Source organism: Mesoplodon mirus (genome assembly GCF_964341445.2).
Source record: "Mesoplodon mirus genome assembly, chromosome: 18".
Lineage (NCBI taxonomy): Eukaryota > Metazoa > Chordata > Mammalia > Artiodactyla > Ziphiidae > Mesoplodon > Mesoplodon mirus.
The window spans coordinates 53,572,540-53,591,672 of NC_138994.1; the positions used below are offsets into that span (position 1 = coordinate 53,572,540).

General features: G+C 44.6%; 1 protein-coding gene across 2 annotated transcripts in view; it reads left to right on the plus strand.

Annotated features, from left to right (window-relative positions):
- Positions 1 to 19,133, plus strand: part of PHF12 (PHD finger protein 12) — a gene marked incomplete at its 5' end in the record, with an annotated part of 40,235 nt that overhangs the window by 12,511 nt on the left and 8,591 nt on the right. For both annotated transcript variants that reach the window (XM_082604364.1, XM_082604363.1), the window contains 5 exons: positions 9,277 to 9,349; positions 11,984 to 12,377; positions 13,527 to 13,647; positions 14,865 to 14,997; positions 17,041 to 17,205. In XM_082604364.1, the coding sequence (XP_082460490.1) occupies positions 9,277 to 9,349; positions 11,984 to 12,377; positions 13,527 to 13,647; positions 14,865 to 14,997; positions 17,041 to 17,205 (886 nt within the window). The remainder of the gene's footprint in view (positions 1 to 9,276; positions 9,350 to 11,983; positions 12,378 to 13,526; positions 13,648 to 14,864; positions 14,998 to 17,040; positions 17,206 to 19,133) is intronic.

The window sequence follows — 19,133 nt, forward strand, 5'->3', positions numbered from 1 at the left end:
AATAGGCAAACCAGTGGTAGATCAGGTCCTGTGGCACCGGGCTTGGCTTGTAGAGAAGTTAGCAGAGGCAAACACCTGTTATAACTGTTGGTGTTCTCCCCTCCCTCCTTCTTTCCTTGCACTTCTTATAACCCTCTTCTCCAGGTGTCCTTCACTGGGAGGATGCCCCAAGCCAGCTCTACATAGGAGGCAATAAAATTTGGGGGCACAGTCAGCTAGTTTGAAAGGATTATATGCCTGTGGAAGTGACGCAACTAGCTAAGTTTCTCAATAGGGCATTTGTAATGGCCTGGCACTTCATTGGCCTCCTTGTTAACACAGCTACTAAGGCTCTGCATGAAAGAACCAGCAGCCCTTGTACTTTTTATGTACTTTGTGGCATTAGCTGTATTTGAGTCAGTAGCTGGGATAAAGGAGAGTAAGAAATTAAGGTTCAGGGACCCCCATGAACTTTCTCTCTGCTTTCATCTCTCCAGTATCCTTCAATATGACCCTCTTCTCTTCCTTTGAAAGGTAGGCCATCTGTGAAGGGAAAAGCTGATGCCCACACAAGTGTCCAGAGAAAGCTTACTATTGCTGCTGACATTTAAATTTCATTAAATTTTGTTCCCTCAAAACACAGACCATTAAATTTGGGAATTATTAATATAGCTTTTAATTTAAGTTTTAAAAGATATTGTTAAATTAAACTTTACCCATCACCTCTTAGCTTTTCCAGGACAGAAGCTGATTTCAATTTATAAAAGGCTTGTTTTCTGTGCTGATAGATGCCTTTATAGATCAAGATGGCTGCTAGGAGGCTGGGACATGGTTGTGGTCCTGTCAGCGATCACCCTCGCTCCCCTTTTGACTGGTACCAACACATTTCCTGAGCGGGCCGAGAGCAGCAGGGCCAGTCTGAGAGAGAGGAGGCTTGTTCTGAGCATGTATTGTCTTCTGCAGTTGCTCTTACACGATGCCGTGAAATATAGATGCAGGATCTTTATGTGGCAGTGGACCTCACATGGATGGATGAGACCCATGAACTGTGAAATTAAAAATCAAAACTGCTCAGTGCCGTTGTTTGCTTGCTGAATACCCCACCACCACCAAAAAGAGGGGGCGGGGAGGGACATACAGATGATGCGGGGCGGCGGGCAGCAGAATCTTTCTTAGTCTGATATTTTATTTCAACTGAAATGACTGTTTATGTAGCTAGAGAGCTTCTGATTCTTGGAGAATGACGGGTTCTGCCAGGAGGGACCCTAACCAGGGTCATTTGACTGACCTCTTTCAGAAGAGAACCTGAGTGGAAGGCTGTTGTTGGTATATTGTGTGCAGACATGCTGTTTGCACAGTGTTCCTGTTAAGTGTTTGTGTTAAATAGAATATTTTTGTCAGTCCAGGAAGAGAAAATGGAGTGTGTTCTTTCTTAAGTACTTTTCATCCACTTGCTTCCTCTTGTCCTAAGACGTACACCAAAGCTTATGATTTGGTTAAGTGATATTTTCATGTCTCTCCGGCTGCCTTTGGCTCAAGTTTTAAAATGTCAATGTTGCTTGGCTGGATGGACAGTTGCAAGCCATACATCAGTAACAACATATTAAAAAAAAAAAGTCCAGAGCCCAACACCATTTTTATCTGCATGTTGTAATGTAAAAAATAGGTCTCTGAAATAAAAGGCAGTCTTTTCTGCTTCTGTCTCCCTTCACCTCTCCCCTCCTCCCTTTGTTCTTTTGTTCCCCTCCCCCTTCCCTCTTCCAGTTCCATATTGAAAAACTGCTTGTGCTGGGTGGATAATTAACACAGAGCTATGGAGCAACAGGTCCCACTGGTGGCGACTAAATCTGAAGTAAATGTCGTGCAGGTTCACGTATATTAATAGGCGAGGGAGATGAGTGAGGTTGGACTCCGATCAACCACACTGGTATATGACTTGAAATAGATCCTCTTAATTAGAGAGCCAAGAACCATGACAACTACCAATATCTTCCACCTGCAGCCTCATTAGTGAATGAAAGAGGCATTCTAAATGAAGACTAGGCTCTGTCCTTGGCTGTAAGTTGGGATCATCTGGCTCTGGGCTTTGAATCCTTGACACGGAGAGGTCTGTCAGTGCAGGCATTATAGTTAGCTGAGGGGTGTATGTTTGTGGTTTTCTCTTCGATGACTCCAGAAATAGACCAATCTAGACACCCTCTTCAGCAACAGAAATGCATCCTTTGGATTTGTTTATGGAAGTTCAGATGCTAGAGTCCCGCTGCAGAGGTTGGCTTTAGTAGTTTTAGTTTGAAAAAATTCATGTCTTTGTCCAGCTTTTTAATTGGTTTGTGTGCAGATATTACTGTTAACAGTTTATAGGCCCTCTCAGCCCTCACAGAGAGCCACACCAAACTCTGAGACGCATACTCTTCAGTTGTACAATCTCTGAAGATTTAGAGCTCTGTTGTTATGAATTATTTTATAGCTAACAGTGTCTTCAAGATCAGGTAGTGGTTAAAATAAATAACAAATTGGAGAGCAGTGAACAGTCACTTTCTGGCCAGGAATTGCAGGCCAGGGCTTTGTAACAAACGATCTGGAAGGAAACATCCATAGCCGTGAAGATGGGAAGATATTCTGCATGAGCGCCGTGCTCACAGGGCACTCTCTTCTCTGCCGTGGAGAAGGGTGCCTGTCTCGCAGCACCGCAGGCCATATTCTTTTGAAATCAGAAAATAAAATAAAGGCCCTTGGCCTGTGGGCTAAAGAGCTACCAGTTTTCCAAGAGAAGCCAGCTCACATACAGAAAATGACTCTTCCAGGGCTCACCTTCCTTCCCAGGACGTAGACAGTTCTCAGAAGGAATCTAAAGGTTCAGATAATATTGTGTGCTAGGTGGACTTTAGTCTCTGTTCCCAGGGAAATGTCTCCACTCCCAGAACCCTCCTTTCATCAGGTAGGTTTTCAAAATACAGAAATATACCTTCTTCTAAAACTATAGTCTCCTCGTGAACACCTCAAGATCCTTAACTTCACCATCTTTAAAGGATCACTGGCTTAATTACCATTTGCTGAATAGCAGTCGAGATGTGGAAAGAGTAGGGGAAAGGCCACCGTCACCTTCAGGTACCGAAAGACCAAAGTTCTGAGGCTCTGTGTTGAGTCTGGCATCCATGAGCTGTTGAGTTTCATATAGGTCTGTATGGCAAGAATCAGAATCAGTTTGTAGTGGATTATACGTAGTCTCATTACCAACTGTCCTTTTCACATTATGATCCCTGAGAGCAAGGACCATTTCTGAAATATCACCACTTAGCACATTGCCTAGCATAACGTAGTGTCCAGTAAATGCTTGAGTGGATGAATGACTCTGGTCCTCTCTCCCTAAAGGCCATGTTTCTTGATGGGTTAGATCATAACTTGTTTGCTTTGTGTCCTTCCTCTAGCATGGTACCTCCAGTGTGGCATTGGTTAGTAAGCAGTGGGAACTCAATAAATATTGACTAAAGGAGAGGGGAATGCTCAACCCTGTGGTTGAGGAAGATACTGTTACGGATATTCCACCGTGTTCCCTAGAAATAAGAGAACTACCTAGAAATCAGATTGGGCTCAAGATTTGGAAGAACCAGGAAGCTGATTTTGGTTCTAATTCTGCTTTCTGACTCCATGGCTTTCGATAAGTCCGTTTAGAGATACCTGTATGATGGGAGCAAGAATTAATTTTCACAGTATGATGGTGAAGATCAAGTAAGAGCATCTGTGAATACACTTTGTGAACTGTAATAGACTAGTTGTAAAATGAGTTATCACTCTGCTATTTCTAAGCTTTAGCGATTAGGAAGCATATTGATGCCTTTACAAGCAGCACTGGCTCATTACAGTGTTTTCATGGTTTTTACTGCTGAGCAGCAGAAACTGATCATTTCGGCACTACCTGACTTTTAACTTTTAATGATTTCCTTTTGTAGAGGATGGCTCTCAGTACCCTGTCTTCATTGATATATGGGGATGAGAGGGAGCTGGAACAGAGCCATGTCTTTCTTGACAGGCATATCATGATTTAAAGATTCTGGCATGCATATAATTGTTTTGAAGTTCATACTTAACTTATGAGAACATGGGGGGGAAGGAGCTTTAAGATGGGTGGGTGAGGTGGGGAAGTCCTCAGGATGTGTATGTGAGTACCCCGAGGCTGCACAATCTCCTTTCTCCCTGGAATCCTTTCTCTGTTGACAGTATTTCTCATATGGAACAAAATTAGTCTGCTTGCAGAACAACATCTTCCAGAACTAGTTCCTGAGCTTATTACCCCAATGGCAGCCTGTCTTTCCTTGAGTCATTTCATGAATCCTTTTCCTCTAGATGTTTGAGTTGAAAAACTGCCTTCTAATTTTTGGCTGCGTTGGGCCTTCATTGCTGTGTGGGTTTTCTCTAGTTGTGGCAGGCGGGGGGCTCCTCTTCCTTGCGGTGCGCAGGCTTCTCATTGCAGGCTTCTTGTTGCAGAGCATGGGCTCTAGGTGTGCAGGCTTCAGTAGTTGTGACACGCGGGCTCAGTAGCTGTGGCGCACGGGCTTAGTTGCTCCGTGGCCTGTGGGATCTTCCCGGACCAGGGCTCGAACCCACGTCCCCGGCATTGGCAGGTGGATTCTTAGCCACTGTGCCACCAGGGAAGTCTCCCCATATTTTCACATTTATTTCAAGATGCATGTTCTGTCTCTAAGAAAGCAGCAAAATCCCAACAAGGCCTCACTCTTTTAAATGTTCTGTGTCCTGTGTTCATCCTGGAGACAACACTCTGACTTTCCTGCACAGCTCCCTAAACTCACAGCCTGAACTTTAGGGCAGACAAGAGGAGCCTGTGGCCATAATCTACAATTCTGAGAAATGTTTGTTCTTCAACGTGGTATCTCTGAAAGTGATCCTTTAGAAACCAACCAGGAGCTACTTTTGAGAGCCTCTTAATACAGATTTTGAGCATTTTACCCCTGTGTTAAGAAAGAGAAATGATGAGGACACGGGGAGGGGGAAGGGTAAGCTGGGACAAAGTGAGAGAGTGGCATGGACATATATACACTACCAAACGTAAAATAGATAGCTAGTGGGAAGCAGCCTCATAGCACAGGGAGATCAGCTCAGTGCTTTGTGACCACCTAGAGGGGTGGGATAGGGAGGGTGGGAGGGAGGGAGATGCAAGAGGGAAGAGATATGGGGATATATGTATATGTATAGCTGATTCACTTTGTTATAAAGCAGAAACTAACACACCATTGTAAAGCAATTATACTCCAATAAAGTGTTAAAAAAAAAGAGAGAGAAATGAGAAATCAAATTGTTTAAAGAGGGTTTAAGTAGGTTACGGTATGAAGTTCAAGCTTGCAAGTATGGACTTTGATGTCTTCTTATTGAAAACATAAGTAATTTCATGTGTGATTTAACCACCAAAACAAGTGTCTGCACATCCACATTGCCTTGCCTCATGACTTGGGCAGAGGGGGTTACATTCACTTCTTAGAAGCCCATTCTTTTAGTGTTCCCCAGTTCTTTAAAGCTTTATTGAGTACCTACTGTGTGCCAGGCATAATGCAGAGTGTAGAGATACAGAGGTAAATGAGGCAGAGAAGGAGATTCGGGTACATAAATATTTCACCGTAGTACGGCACAGAAGTGCTATAGGGAATCAGGGCCTGTCAGAGGAGTCTTCCCGGAGATAGTGCCTGACTTGAGCTCCAAAAGATAAGGCGTTCACCAGGTGAAGGAGTGGGGGGAGGCTCAGCTTTTGTGGTTGTGGGTAGCAGAGAATGAGAATGAGCAGAGAAAGGGTTGAGAAACAGTGTGGACTGTGTAGGGAGCCACCAGACTGATGGAGCTGGGGAAGGGACAGGGTTCTGGCCTGCAGTACTGAGGAGCTTGAACTTTGTCCTGATGGGGTAAGGGCAGTATTGAAGGGCTTTTTTTTTTTTTTTTTTTTTTTTTTTTTTTGCGGTACGCGGGCCTCTCACTGTTGTGGCCTCTCCCGTTGCGGAGCACAGGCTCCGGACGCGCAGGCTCAATGGCCATGGCTCACGGGCCCAGCCGCTCCACAGCATATGGGATCCTCCCGGACCGGTACACGAACCCGTATCCCCTGCATCGGCAGGCGGACTCTCAACCACTGCACCACCAGGGAGGCCCTGAAGGGCTTTTTAATAAGGAGACTGATGTGATCAGAATTGTGGCAGAATTATTCTGCCAGCAGGGTTGGAAATAGATTGAGGAAGGCAGGAAGGGTGGCCAGGGGGCCATTCACATCTTGGTAAAAGATCTAAGCCACTGCCACCTTGCCTCACCCTTCTGTGCTTTACATGTTTGGTGTAGGGTATCTTGGTACAAAACACAAAGTCAGTAGGCAGATGAAATGATGAAAAACAGAATGAGAAATGGCAGCCTTTTCAGGATTAGTTTTAATATGACAGCTGCTGAAGCATAGCAGAGTCTGCAGGCCTTTGCAAATTACATGCATGCATTTCATTTGTTTGGATATGGCCTATGCAGAAATATATTGGAGAGAACTAGGGAAGACTTTACAGGTGACATTCACTTGTGGTCCTCCAGGGCTTGAAGACCTGTCCCAGTAGGCCAATGTGCCTCCAGTTTTATGCTTCCTGGTAAGGATCCTCCTGAGATTCCACCAAGGAAACAGAGGATAGGAAGCAATGAGCTGTGAGGGCTTGGTGGACATCCTGACATGTATGCTCAGGGCTCCAGGGATGCATTGGCAAAGTAGGAGCTAGGAAAATTTGTCAAGCCAAGTGCTGTTTTAGGTAGAAACGGTAAAGCAGCCTAGCATTAAGGCCTGCTGGGACTTAAGGGAGAGTCCTTATATATTCATAGTCCATATATATATATATATAAAATAATTTTTTTTAGCATTTCTCAAGTATTTTGAAAAAAAAAATTTCCTCCATACCATTCCAAGTAGGTGACTCCCAGGAACCAAATGTAGGCATTTCTTAAGCATAACTGTAGCCTTATTCTGTATAGCAGTGGTTTTCAAACTTTGGTATTGAGCAGAATCACCAGGAGAACTTGTTAAACATGAATTGCTGAGCCCCACTCCCAGAATTTCTAATTCAGTAGGCCTGGAGTGGGGTCTCAGAATTTGCATTTCTTCTTTTTTTTTTTTAATTGAAATATAGTTAATTTACAATGTGTTAGTTTCAAGTGTACAGCAAAGTGATTCAGTTATACATGTGGATACACACACACACACATATTCTTTTTCAGATTCTTTTCCATTATAGGTTATTACAAGATGTTGAGTATAGTTCCCTGGGCTATACAGTAGGTCCTTGTTGTTTACCTGTTTTATATATAGTACTGTGTATATTTTAATCCCAGACTCCTAATTTATCTTCCCCTACCCCTCATCCCCCTATGCTATGCCCTTTAGTAACCATAAATTGGTCTTCTATGTCTGTTAAGTCTTTTTCTATCTTCTAAGTGAGTTCATTTGTATCATTTTTTTTAGATTCCACATGTAAGTGATATAGGATATTTGTCTTTCTCCGTCTGACTTACTTCACTTAGCTGCAAATGGCATTATTTCATTCTTTTTTTATGGCTGAGTAATATTCCATTGTATATATATATCACATTTTCTTTATCCATTCACCTGTCGATGAACATTTAGGTTGCTTCCATGTCTTGGCTATTGTAGATGGTGCTGCTGTGAACATTGGGGAGCATGTATCTTATCGAACAGAATTTGCATTTCTAATAAGTTCTCAGATGATGCTGATGCTGCTGGTCTGGGGACCACACTTTGAGAACTACTGCTTTATAGACATTATAAATGTGACCCTCCTAAGAATTTAATAAAATTTCATATGGTTCTTGGTGTAACCTTAATGGAAATCAATGATCTGGAGGAGCAGTAAGGCCAGCCCTACACAGCTGTAATGTTGATTCAGTGTTGAGTTGCTGAGTGACTACTGTGTGTACAACCTCTATATTATAAAAATACAAAGAGGGAAGAGATCCAGTCCTTGTCTTGGTTCCTCTAATAAAAGAAGTAAGAGAATTGTCACACAAGGGAGAGCTGAAGACGGATGTCTGAGTAATCTGGGAAGAGCACATGGAGGAGCTGTGTGCTCAGTTATCTATTGCTGAATAACAAACTACCCCAAAACTCAGTGGCTTAAAATAGACGCTAGTTATTATCTCTCACAAATCTGCATGTTGACTAGGCTCAGCTGGGTGGTTTTTCTGTACACATTGTTATCTGGACTGCAGTTATTTGGAGGCTCAACTGAGCTGGCATGAACCAGGATGACTCAGTCACATAGCAGTAGTTTGTGCTAGCTGTTGGCTTGGAGTTAACTGGAGTGCCTTAAGTCTCCTCCATGTGACCTCTCAGCATGAGAGCAGGGCTCTGAGATGAAACATTGCAAGCATGTAAAAATGGAATCTGCAGGTCTCTTCAGACCCAGCCATGGAAGTTACAGCATTGTCACCTCTGCTGCATTCTGTTGGTCAAAACAACTCACAAGAGGGAATTCCCTGGCGGTCCAGTGGTTAGGACTCCACAGTTTCACTGCTGAGGGCGCAGGTTCAATCCCTGGTCAGGGAACTAGGATCCCATTGGCCACTAGCTGTGGCCAAAAAAAAAAAAAAAAAAAAAAAAGTCACAAGACAAGCTCAATTCAAGAGGAAGGAAACGGACTACTTCTGGGTGGAAGGAGTAGCAAAAAAATTGTAGGCATCTTTAATCTACCATAGGCTGATTAAAGCAGGCCTTACAGGATGACTAGGGTTTTGGTAGGCATAGCTTTCAAGGGGAAGAGTTCTAGAGGAAGAAATAGCAAGTCTTCAGTTTAACTAGGAGAAAAAGAACCCGAAAGGGGCCTGGGAAGATGGAAGGAGACCATTTTACAGAGGGCTTTGAACAGCAGATGGAAGGTCTTGGACTTAAACTGGCAGGCTTTAAAAAGATGGTGCAGGACCTCTCTCTCAGTGATTTTATTAGCATGGTGCAGAGTTTGGGAATGACTCTTCAAGGCTCCAAACTAGTTCATTATATCTTTCCCTGTAAGCTCAGTGTTAACAGCTTTGGATTTGGCTTCTCTTTCTAAGATATGGGAAGGGATGCTTACTCCTTAGGTTATTGTAAATGATGCCAAGTAAGCATTTTGAAGGGTAAGAGAACCCAAGCAGTGCTGCAGGACTGGCCAGAATAGGAGTTGAGGGACATGCAGCTTTGTGTCAGACCTAGTTAGGCTTTTCCCTGCTGCATTAAAGGGTTAGTTACTTAGTCTTGCCCTTGTCTTTTCCCCACAGTAACCCTCCACTGAGTGAAGAGATGTTGCCTCCTGGGGAGTGGATGTGTCACCGGTGCACTGTTCGCCGAAAGGTAATAATGCTGCTTTCTGAAGGCTTTGCTCAGGATGCCAGATCTAGAGCACTGATATTCTAGAGCTAAGACGGCTTGGCCCTGAAGGCATTTTTGTCCCTTCTTCTTGTCTCTTCCAGCCCTGGAATCACCCTCACACTCCCCATGGTGACTGTTTAGAATCCAGTAGGGCCTAAAATCCAAACATGGGCTGCTGAAATGGGCAGAAAAGGTGTGTTAATTTACTGAGCCATGTTCATTCACTAGTGACAGGAGTAGTCTGATCTCCTTGTAGACCTCCTGATAAGTGGCCTGAATGTGGCAGCCATATCCAGTGGCTGAAAGAGGCTGAAGAGGAAGGCGCTTCTCCAGCTTGATAGAAAAAGGATTCCCCTCACCCCAAGGCAAATAAGTTGCTGGTATCCAGAAGCTTGGCCAGGTGTGTGGGGTGGAGAGGACTTGGACCCACTTGTACCCCAGGTTGCCTAACCTTTCTTTAGCTCCCCTTCCCTCAGCTTTGATAATTCAGTACTGGCTTCGAGAACATAATTTTCTACTTTGAGAACTTCTGTGGGGTACGAAAGCTAAATGCTCCCTTATCAAAAAAGGAAGTAGGTGTGCTTCCACCCAGATTATGAGAGACCCAATCCTCAAATTATAGGCTGTCGATTCGAATCTGACTGTGAATTGTAAACCACTCCCTACCCTTCACCCCACACTAATTATACACCAAGCAACTTTCCTTTGTTATGACGTCACCTCTTTTCCTGGCCCCTCAACATGATGTCACAATGAATGATTACTTCCTTGGTTACAGAAACAGGATGAGATGATTCAGAGATTGTGGTTTATGTGCGTAACAGTCTTCAGCCTTTAAGAAGAAGGTAAACAATTAGGCAGACCTTATTCTTCAATGTGTGCATAGGGTTCTTATTAAAGCAAGCCAAGGCCAAGTCAACCACCTAACCACAGCTGTAGTTTAATATCTCTTGAAGTCCACAAACCAGGGTGTCCTCCAGCTTGTCCTCCTCCCAAGATCTCTACCTGTGTGTCCCCAGCTAGATTAGAGTGGGGCCAGTTAGAGGCACCTGCCAGCCAGGAGGCCTTTCAGAAACTTGCCACTCAAAGAAGCTGGACTTGAAAGGGTTGGGAACAGCTGTGGCGGAAGAGATGAAGCCAGGAAGAGAGGGTGAAGAAGAAGAACTAACATTGTTTTAGTGCTCATCATAGCTGGGTTTTTACATGTGTTATCTCATTTAGCCCATACAGCCAACTATGGGTACTGGTGGTATATTCTCCTTTTTTTTTTTCCTCTCCCTTTTTAAAAGGAAGAAACTGAGGTTCACAATTGTAGAACTTACCCAAGTACTCAAAGGAATGGATACAGCCAAGATTTGAACCAAATTCTGTTTCGCTCCAAAGCCCTATTACTTCTTCATCAATTTTCTGGAAACAGCTACTTTCTGGGGATTATATTATAGTAAGCCTTTTTCTACAGAGTGTGCTTTTCCTGAAATGCCACTCTGACCTGCTCTCAGATGGACCTCTATGCCTACCAGTGCCAAAACTGCCTTTTGCACCATCACCTCTACAGCCCTCTGGCCTCCTGCAGTTACAGTGAAGTGGATTGAAATGATACATCCTGTGGGCCTCATCAACCTCTGATGTTCAGGTCTTATTCCTAGTGGAGGCTAGATCTTGCCCCAACTCAGAGCCATCCCTTTCATATATGTGATGCTCTTTATCTCTACCGTATCCCTGAGAGGAGAAGAAAAGTCTTACTAGTCTCACTTTACACATAGAGAAATTCCTGCCCTCCGGCCTGAGTCACCTAAGGTCATAGGGAATCAGTGGCAGAACTGAGACAAGATCCCAGGTCTCCTGACTGGAGACCAGTGCTAAACCTTCATTTGACCACTCTATTTGGAGCCCTGGAGGGAAATGTATTATCAGTCATTCAGTCCTACTCTGTACACTTAATCTTTTTCCATGTCCCCACCTTTCCATTCAAAAAGTGTCACTGTCAGAGTTCTAGTTAAACTTGAGACATTGAAAGCCACCATTCTTGGACGCCATGATTGCTGGATCACTGCCCTCCACACACCACCCTTCCACCTTGTGGTGTGGCTGCCTTGCAAGTCAGCACCCAACCTCCCTAGACAGGGAGCTCTGCTTGCCTGTTTTACTTTTTACCTTTGCTTCTGCAGGTTTTTCTGTATTTTGAGCAAAGTTCTTAAAACCATTCAGGGCACTCCGAGGCAAACAACAGTGCTCTCCTTGATTCTCTACGTTATTCTCACTGTCCTCACTTAGTCTAAGTTTATTCTCACTGAATTAACGTTTTATCCCTTTACCCCCCCCCCACCTCGTGTACAGGTACTGTGTATCATATGATGTGTGGTTTGTAAAATTGTTTCTAACTTTTGTAGTTTTTGGTGATTCCCTGCTGCAGTGGTTTTGCCAGCTTTAGTTTAGTTCAGCTATAGTTTTGTCAACTTTAACAGACCAGTGTTCCAAGTCCCCACCCAGGTGGATGGGTCTCTGATATTAGAGACATCCGTGATTTTGGTTAGTGGTCTAGCAGGACTTTGTAGCATCCATCTCTTTCTATTTTGTGTCACTTTGTATGATGGGCCCACCTGTTTATTTGCACAGAAACGAGAGCAGAAAAAGGAGCTGGGCCACGTCAATGGACTGGTGGACAAATCTGGGAAACGGACTACATCCCCCAGCAGCGACACTGACTTGTTGGACAGATCAGCTAGCAAAACTGAACTCAAGGCCATTGCCCATGCCCGGATCCTAGAAAGGAGAGCCAGCCGGCCTGGCACGCCCACATCCAATGCCAGCACAGAGACCCCCACCTCTGAGCAGAATGATGTCGACGAGGACATCATCGACGTGGATGAGGAGCCAGTGGCAGCAGAGCCGGACTACGTGCAGCCCCAGCTAAGGCGCCCCTTTGAGCTGCTGATTGCTGCCGCCATGGAGCGGAACCCCACCCAATTTCAGTTGCCCAATGAACTGACTTGTACCACTGCACTACCAGGTTAGCCAGACTGTCATATCCTCTCCCCTACCCTGGCTTCCCCAAAGGACACTTGTCCAACCAAAGGGCTGTGCAGCCTGTGAGGTCACTGTCCCTGTAGCCACTGTCTCAGGTTCCTGTTCTTGGTTCGAGATCTTTGCAGGTTTACAATGCTTACTCAGTTTTCTATTTTCCACCCTTCCCAGTATCACTTTAAAAAACAAAAAAGGTAATACATACACATAGTTCAAAAATCAAAAAAAAAAAAAAGGGTTACAATGAAAAATTTCACACCCATCCCTGTCTGCCATTTGCCTAGTTTCTACATTCCTACCCCTTACAGATAACCACTGTTTGGTTCTTATGTATCTCCTAGAATTTCTTTATATAGATGTACCATAATTTATTTAACCAATTTCCTATAAATGGAAATTCTGGTTGTGCTTCTGGTGTTACCACAGATACTGTTCCAACAAATAATTTTGTAAATACGTCAGTGTATACATGTGAGTGTCGGTAGGATAAGTAGGATAAATTACTAATACTAGAATTGCTGGGTCAAAACTATGCATTTATATTGTTTTTAAACTATGCACTTGTAGTTTGATGGATATTATAAATTGCCCTCCATTCCCTTTTTTTTTAAAAATCAACTCATGGCTTCTACTTGATACCACAAAGCATCTAGATCTTATTTTCTTCCCAGAGAAAGTGAAATTGGCAGGCTTAAGAAACCTGCTGGTCAGTAGGATGCATACAGACTCAAAGCTTTTCCACTTTCTATAAAAATGCAGTAAAATTATACTCTTTTCCTCAGCCGCCTTCACAGAACAGTCTTTATTGACCATTTGACCTGGGCATTTCTATTTCTTAAGTCACCAGTATCTAACTTAGGTTTCTGACCACTTCTTGTCTGCAAAACATTTAGATGTGTTTCTGCCATAGAGCAAGTGACTTGTGATCTCAGTTCTGACTTATATCTCCCTTTTCCTCCTTTCTCATTCTTCTTCTCACTTGAAACCAGCCCAGGGGGCTTCAGAAAGAGATGCCTGTCCAGGCCATGACACATGCTTTTACTAAGACCTGTTCCTCGGACTTACTGTTGTTTCCATATCCCAAACTAGGAACTCTCCATCAGGGAAAATTCAACACCACCAATTTCTCTTCTAGGTTCTAGCAAGAGGAGAAGAAAGGAGGAAACCACAGGGAAAAACGTTAAGAAGACACAGCATGAGTTAGATCACAATGGTCTTGTTCCCTTACCAGTCAAAGTCTGTTTCACGTGTAACAGGTATTTTTCTTCCATAGCAAGAGGCTCTTCCTCATATTTAGCAAATGTTTTTCTCTCTTCTATTGTCTCTTCCAAACCATGTGTGTTAAATATAGATAACCCATATTCTGATGGTATGAGTACAGAGAGACTGAGTGACTAATTGACCAGAGCCTTGAATGTTGTAACAAAGAATCCTTGAAGAATCACGGTGCAGAAGTACTGTAAACCATGTTTATAGAGGCTAGAACGAGAGGAGTTGGACTTAAAATGAAGCATGAGATATTTAGACTGGCTAGCAGGAAGAACTGTGGCCAGCAGAGACACACATCCCTGGAAAAGGCAAATAATTTTTAAAGCACTAAAGATGAATTTTAAAGTAGTACAAATATCCATACTAGCTGGTATGCATCAGACTGGATGACTTCCAAAAGCCTCTAGGCTGCCGCAGTTGTAGCTTCCCTGGGACGCTGGTTCCCTTCAAATAGGATCTCCTCAGTGACAGGAACCAGCTGCTTCAGTTACTGAAGCTGGACTTGGATGTGTTAGAAGGGCAGGATAGCAGGAGAAAATAGCTATCAAAAAGAAATGTTCCACAGCAAAAGCTATAGGGAACCAGATAGTAAAGCAGCAGAACTCTGAGCCACGCCCAAACTGTGTCTCCAGAATAGCTTAAGGACTCACTGAGTATCGTAGTTAGAAATCATAATTGGCATTAGCTTATGTGCCCTCCCTTGATCTATGCTTACACGAATACATTACAAAATCATTTTTCCAGCACAACTCTCTGGTTGTCAGTTTTGCTGAGTGCTTCATGTGGAAGAGAAATCTTTTCCTCTTGTAGTATAAGGCTCTGGAAAGGTTGCTAGTGTTTTTTTTGTTTGTTTTTAAACTGAGGTAGTTGCTTTCCTTTAAGGAGTAGAAAGATCAGAGCGGGGTTGGCTGTCTTCCCGCAGTGGGTACCAAGCACTGATCACTCCTGCTGTGACAACCACTTTAGCTCTCTACTCCAAAAAAATTCACTTCTCCACGTCCCTCTTAGAAGAGAGAATAATGAGGAGCCTGGTGGTAGCCCCCAACTTCATCCATCTTCCTAACGGTGAATGTAACGGGATTATTGGGGAGGAGGGTGTGGGAGCACATTGTTAGGATTAAGGAAGGCCAGCTGTTCCACGGTGCAGAGTTGGTTTGAATTCTCCCACCTTGCCATAGAAATGGCCTGTATCTCTTTTTTGCAGGAGTTGTCGCGTGGCCCCTCTTATCCAGTGTGACTATTGCCCCCTCCTGTTCCACATGGACTGCCTCGAGCCACCGCTCACTGCCATGCCCCTGGGCAGATGGATGTGTCCGAATCACATCGAACATGTGGTGGTAAGCACAGCAGTGTCCTTCAGTCCTCTGTGGGCACAGCTGGGGCATGGACTGATTCAGTGGGAAGCCTAGTGTAGTCAGCTTTGTACCAGAGTTCACTTTAGTCTCTCAGACACGGGTTTCTGCAAACCATCCTGCTCAGTTCTGATTACTCTGACATGCCTCAGCTGTGCATTTAGCCTTTTCCCACAATGCCTTGTTTCAGTCGCACGGACAGACTTAACCCACTAGCGCTTGGCTGTTCGTGAATAATTTCCTCTGTAATGAATTAAGCAGTTGGTTTTACAGCCCTAAAAGAGGGAGTGCATTAGACCCAACCTTATGCAAATAAATGCTCTTCCATTCTTCTTGCTTCTTGTTTTTAGAGGGAACAAACTAAGAAAATTCTAAAATATTTATTCTCGTAGCACTGGCAGTTAACTACCCAGTAACTTTGGAGAACTGAAGAATTGACACAGATAACGGTATTCCAGACAGTCAACCGCTTATTGAACACCTTATGTGTCCTACGCACCAAATGAGGCTCTTGCCCTTCTCTTCTTTCTTTACAAAGACCTTGTCATGGCCCATAATAGGTGTTCAGTAAGTAAGTTGTTGAATGAATGAATGGTATGAGGGTGCTATTATCTTATCTCCCAGGAGGTTTGGTTACATTTTCCAGACTGCTTCCCGAGGCTAGAATAGAACTGTAATTTGCTAGCTCCAAAAGAGGTTTAGGACATTTCCTGATAGGCACGGTCACTCAGAAGGTTGAATGGGAGAGGGCCTCAGGCAGAGCAGCTCCCTTATAAGAGCAGCCTTTCCAAATTAAAGGGTAATTGCTTAAGGCATTGTCCATCAGATGATGATAACCATGGGATGACTGCTTGCCTTCAGCGTGACGGTGTGCTGTCCACTTTGCACTGAGAGGAACTTCAGTTATAGACTTGAACGTAGGGAGAAAAGGTTTGTTTGGCCCTCTTCGTTTGACTAATGCCACTCAGAAAAGTTTACGTAGGAGGAAGCCTCTCTGTGAGGCTCAGTGGTCTTGTTTTGCCTCTTGCTGAACCAGAAAAAACCAACCATGAGCAGTCAACCCAATTATGAATCTGTAAGAGCAGCTTTCCAGCAGATGAGAAATTATTAATTGGGTGACTTTTTATTAGCCACTTAGGGGTTTTTCCTAATGTACTAGGTAGGAAGCTGCCACATAGATCTTTTTTTTTTTTTTTTAACATTTATTTATTTGGCTGCATCGGGTCTTAGTTGTGGCAGGCTGGCTCTAGAGTGCACAGGCTTAGTTGCCCCGCGGCATGTGGGATCTTAGTTCCCCCACCAGGGATGGAACCCGCGTCCCCTACATTGGAAGGCGGGTTCTTAACCACTGGACCACCAAGGAAGTCCCCTTTTCTTTTAGTTAATGTGTAGGGGACCAGATGTAGAAGAGCAAAAGAGGCATCGTTTCTTTATGCCTTCTCTATGCAGCTGCACAAACTTTTCTTCCCTCCTTATGGCCTCTGAGAGCAGTCCAAGGTTTTCTGCCTGCTGTAGAGCAAGGCTCTGGTATCCAGATGGGTTCACTAATGTTCCCTAGTACCGTGGAGGAGGAGTAGGGCAGGAGACACAGTATTCTGGTGCTGATCTCACCTGTCAGCCAAGCTCCCATACAGGAAACAGTCTTGCTTCTGGTGGGAGAAAATCCCTTGCTAGGAGGGGAGTCTGGAGCGCTCTAGGGCCAAGGCCTGCATCTCCTCTGAACCCTATATGCTGGATAGACGACTGTCAGAGGCTGAATTTGGAAGGGCCCTTCTTGGCTACTTCCCTATTCTTGTACTCCTCAAGCCTCCCCAGGGAGTAGGAACTAGGCTGGACTGGGCAGGGTTAAGGGAGAACGTCTCAGCCGTGTTCCCTGGCCCTCTGACGGGAGTGTTGATATACCAGCACCTGACAGAAGGAGCCCATTTGGCCCAGGGCTTCCCCTTTTTTAAAAGTAGAGAATAGAGTTAATTGGGAGGGGGATGCATTCTGGACTTCACTGCAGGAGCGTGTCTGCTCTGTCCCTAGCTGAACCAGAAGAACATGACGCTGAGCAATCGGTGCCAGGTGTTTGACCGTTTCCAGGACACCATTTCACAGCACGTTGTCAAAGTGGACTTCCTGAACCGAATCCACAAGAAGCACCCTCCTAACCGCCGCGTGCTCCAGTCGGTCAAAAGGAGAAGCTTGAAGGTGAGTCACAACCTGGTGCAGGCAGGATGGTGGTCTCCGATTGCCTTCCTGGGGTAGACAGAGGATCATGGTCCCAGTTTTACAGATGGGGAGACTGAAGCCCCTGAGATCTGTCTGTGGTGTCTTAGCAAGTAATGAATGTGACCATCATTTTAATACTTGGGGATGGTGGTCAGGAAACCCCCAAGTGGGCCTTCAAACTCGGCCAGGTTTCTAGTTCTCCTGAGGATAAGTGCCCTTTTAGCTCCTCCCAACAAACTTAGGTGTGCTCTGCTTTTACTGCCCCTTGCCTGGCACTCATTCCATCTGTTTCTGTTAGATGGCCCCTTTCCTACAGCTGTTGGGTGAGGGGAAGGTGGGGGTGATTAAGCAGAAGGCCTTATGGAAGGTGAGGAACTATCCATTTTTCTGGGCTGCTGTTAATGTATCACCAATACTCAAAAAATTGTGACACTGGTACAACCTCACATTTGTGTGCATTTGACAGCTGCTAAAAGTGTGTCCACAGAGATGGACAGGAGTATTTCCTTCATTGAAAAGCATTTGGTAGTATTGAGGCTCTCATAAACCGTTCGGTCTCATTCATTTAACCTAGAGAGCGCAGCACTATATACCTGAATGTGAACTTGATTTTTCTCTTTTGAAATAATCCTGCAGACAGCCCCATGCACCAATGGAAAACAGCAATTCTCAAATATGGCCACTTGGTGGCAGCCACACTTTAAAATCACTCATCACACTTCCATTGGGTGTCAGCGCTAGCAAGATGTTAACTGTTGAAAATTGTATAACAAACTCTTAACTGTGTAAGTATTTATGCGTCAGTAGAAACACCAGTTTTCCAAAGTTAAATTAAGGTATTTGCAGTTGAGGGTAGGGTATATTGGAGGTGACGTGCCTCATACCTTAGTTAAACATCTAAGAGTAATCTCAGCTGTGTGGTTCACCATGTGGATTGGGAAGAAAGCCTGGCTGCTGAAGTGAACAGGCCAGGAGGCCTTGATAAAATCCTGTTGTTTTATGATGCCCCCTCCCCCTTTTAAAATGTTTCCTTGTTCTCGAGGAAAATCCAAGGGTATGAGTTACCTGAAAAGCATTTTGTTCTTAGACAGTTTGAGAGTGAAATGAAGACTGTAGTACCAGAGGACAGTGGCAGGGAACCGCTCCAGCTCTGTTCTGGAGCACTGGCCTTCATCCTTGACGTATAGCAGTGCAGGCAAAATCACCTGAGAGCCTCATATCTCCTCTTTGCTGTGGGTTCCTCTTCCCCCTGCCCCTTCTCTTCCCGAGGGCCAACCTTCGGCTAGCCTACTGCCCCATTCCTCCACTCCCGATTCCTGGATGACCTCAGACAAGCCCGTAGCACCAGCCAACACTGTTAGTGGTGATGACTCTCAATTCCATGTTCCGTGCCTTTCTCGTCATACCTAGATTCGTATCTGCCTGCCCATCCCACAGACACCTCAGTCTCAGCCTGCCCAAGACCAAAAGTCTTCTGCCTGCAAATCTGCTCTTCCTCTTGTATCTCCTGTTTCAGTCAATGACAGTGATCTCTACACAGTCCCTCAAACCAAAGTTCAGCTCTTCTTCCCTTATCCTCTGTAAGGACTTGGTCACCAAATCTGTTGGTTCTCACATGTTTTCCAAGTCCACCTCCCCTACTTTTAGTTCCCCTTTGTCTGCCTGGAAGTTTGTCCTCAACTTCCAAGTCTCAGCTCAAATACCGCCTTCCTATGAAATCTTCCCTAATCCAAGCTCCTGCCCCCCAGACAGAAATAAGCGCTCTCTGTTTTTTATAGCTCCTTAGACATGCCTGTCTTCTAGGACCCATTTACATTGTATTGTAATGTTTCTGTGCTTATCTCCCCACTAGACTGTGAGCTCCTTGGGGGCAAGGCTCAAGTTTTGTTCATCTCTGGATCTCTAGG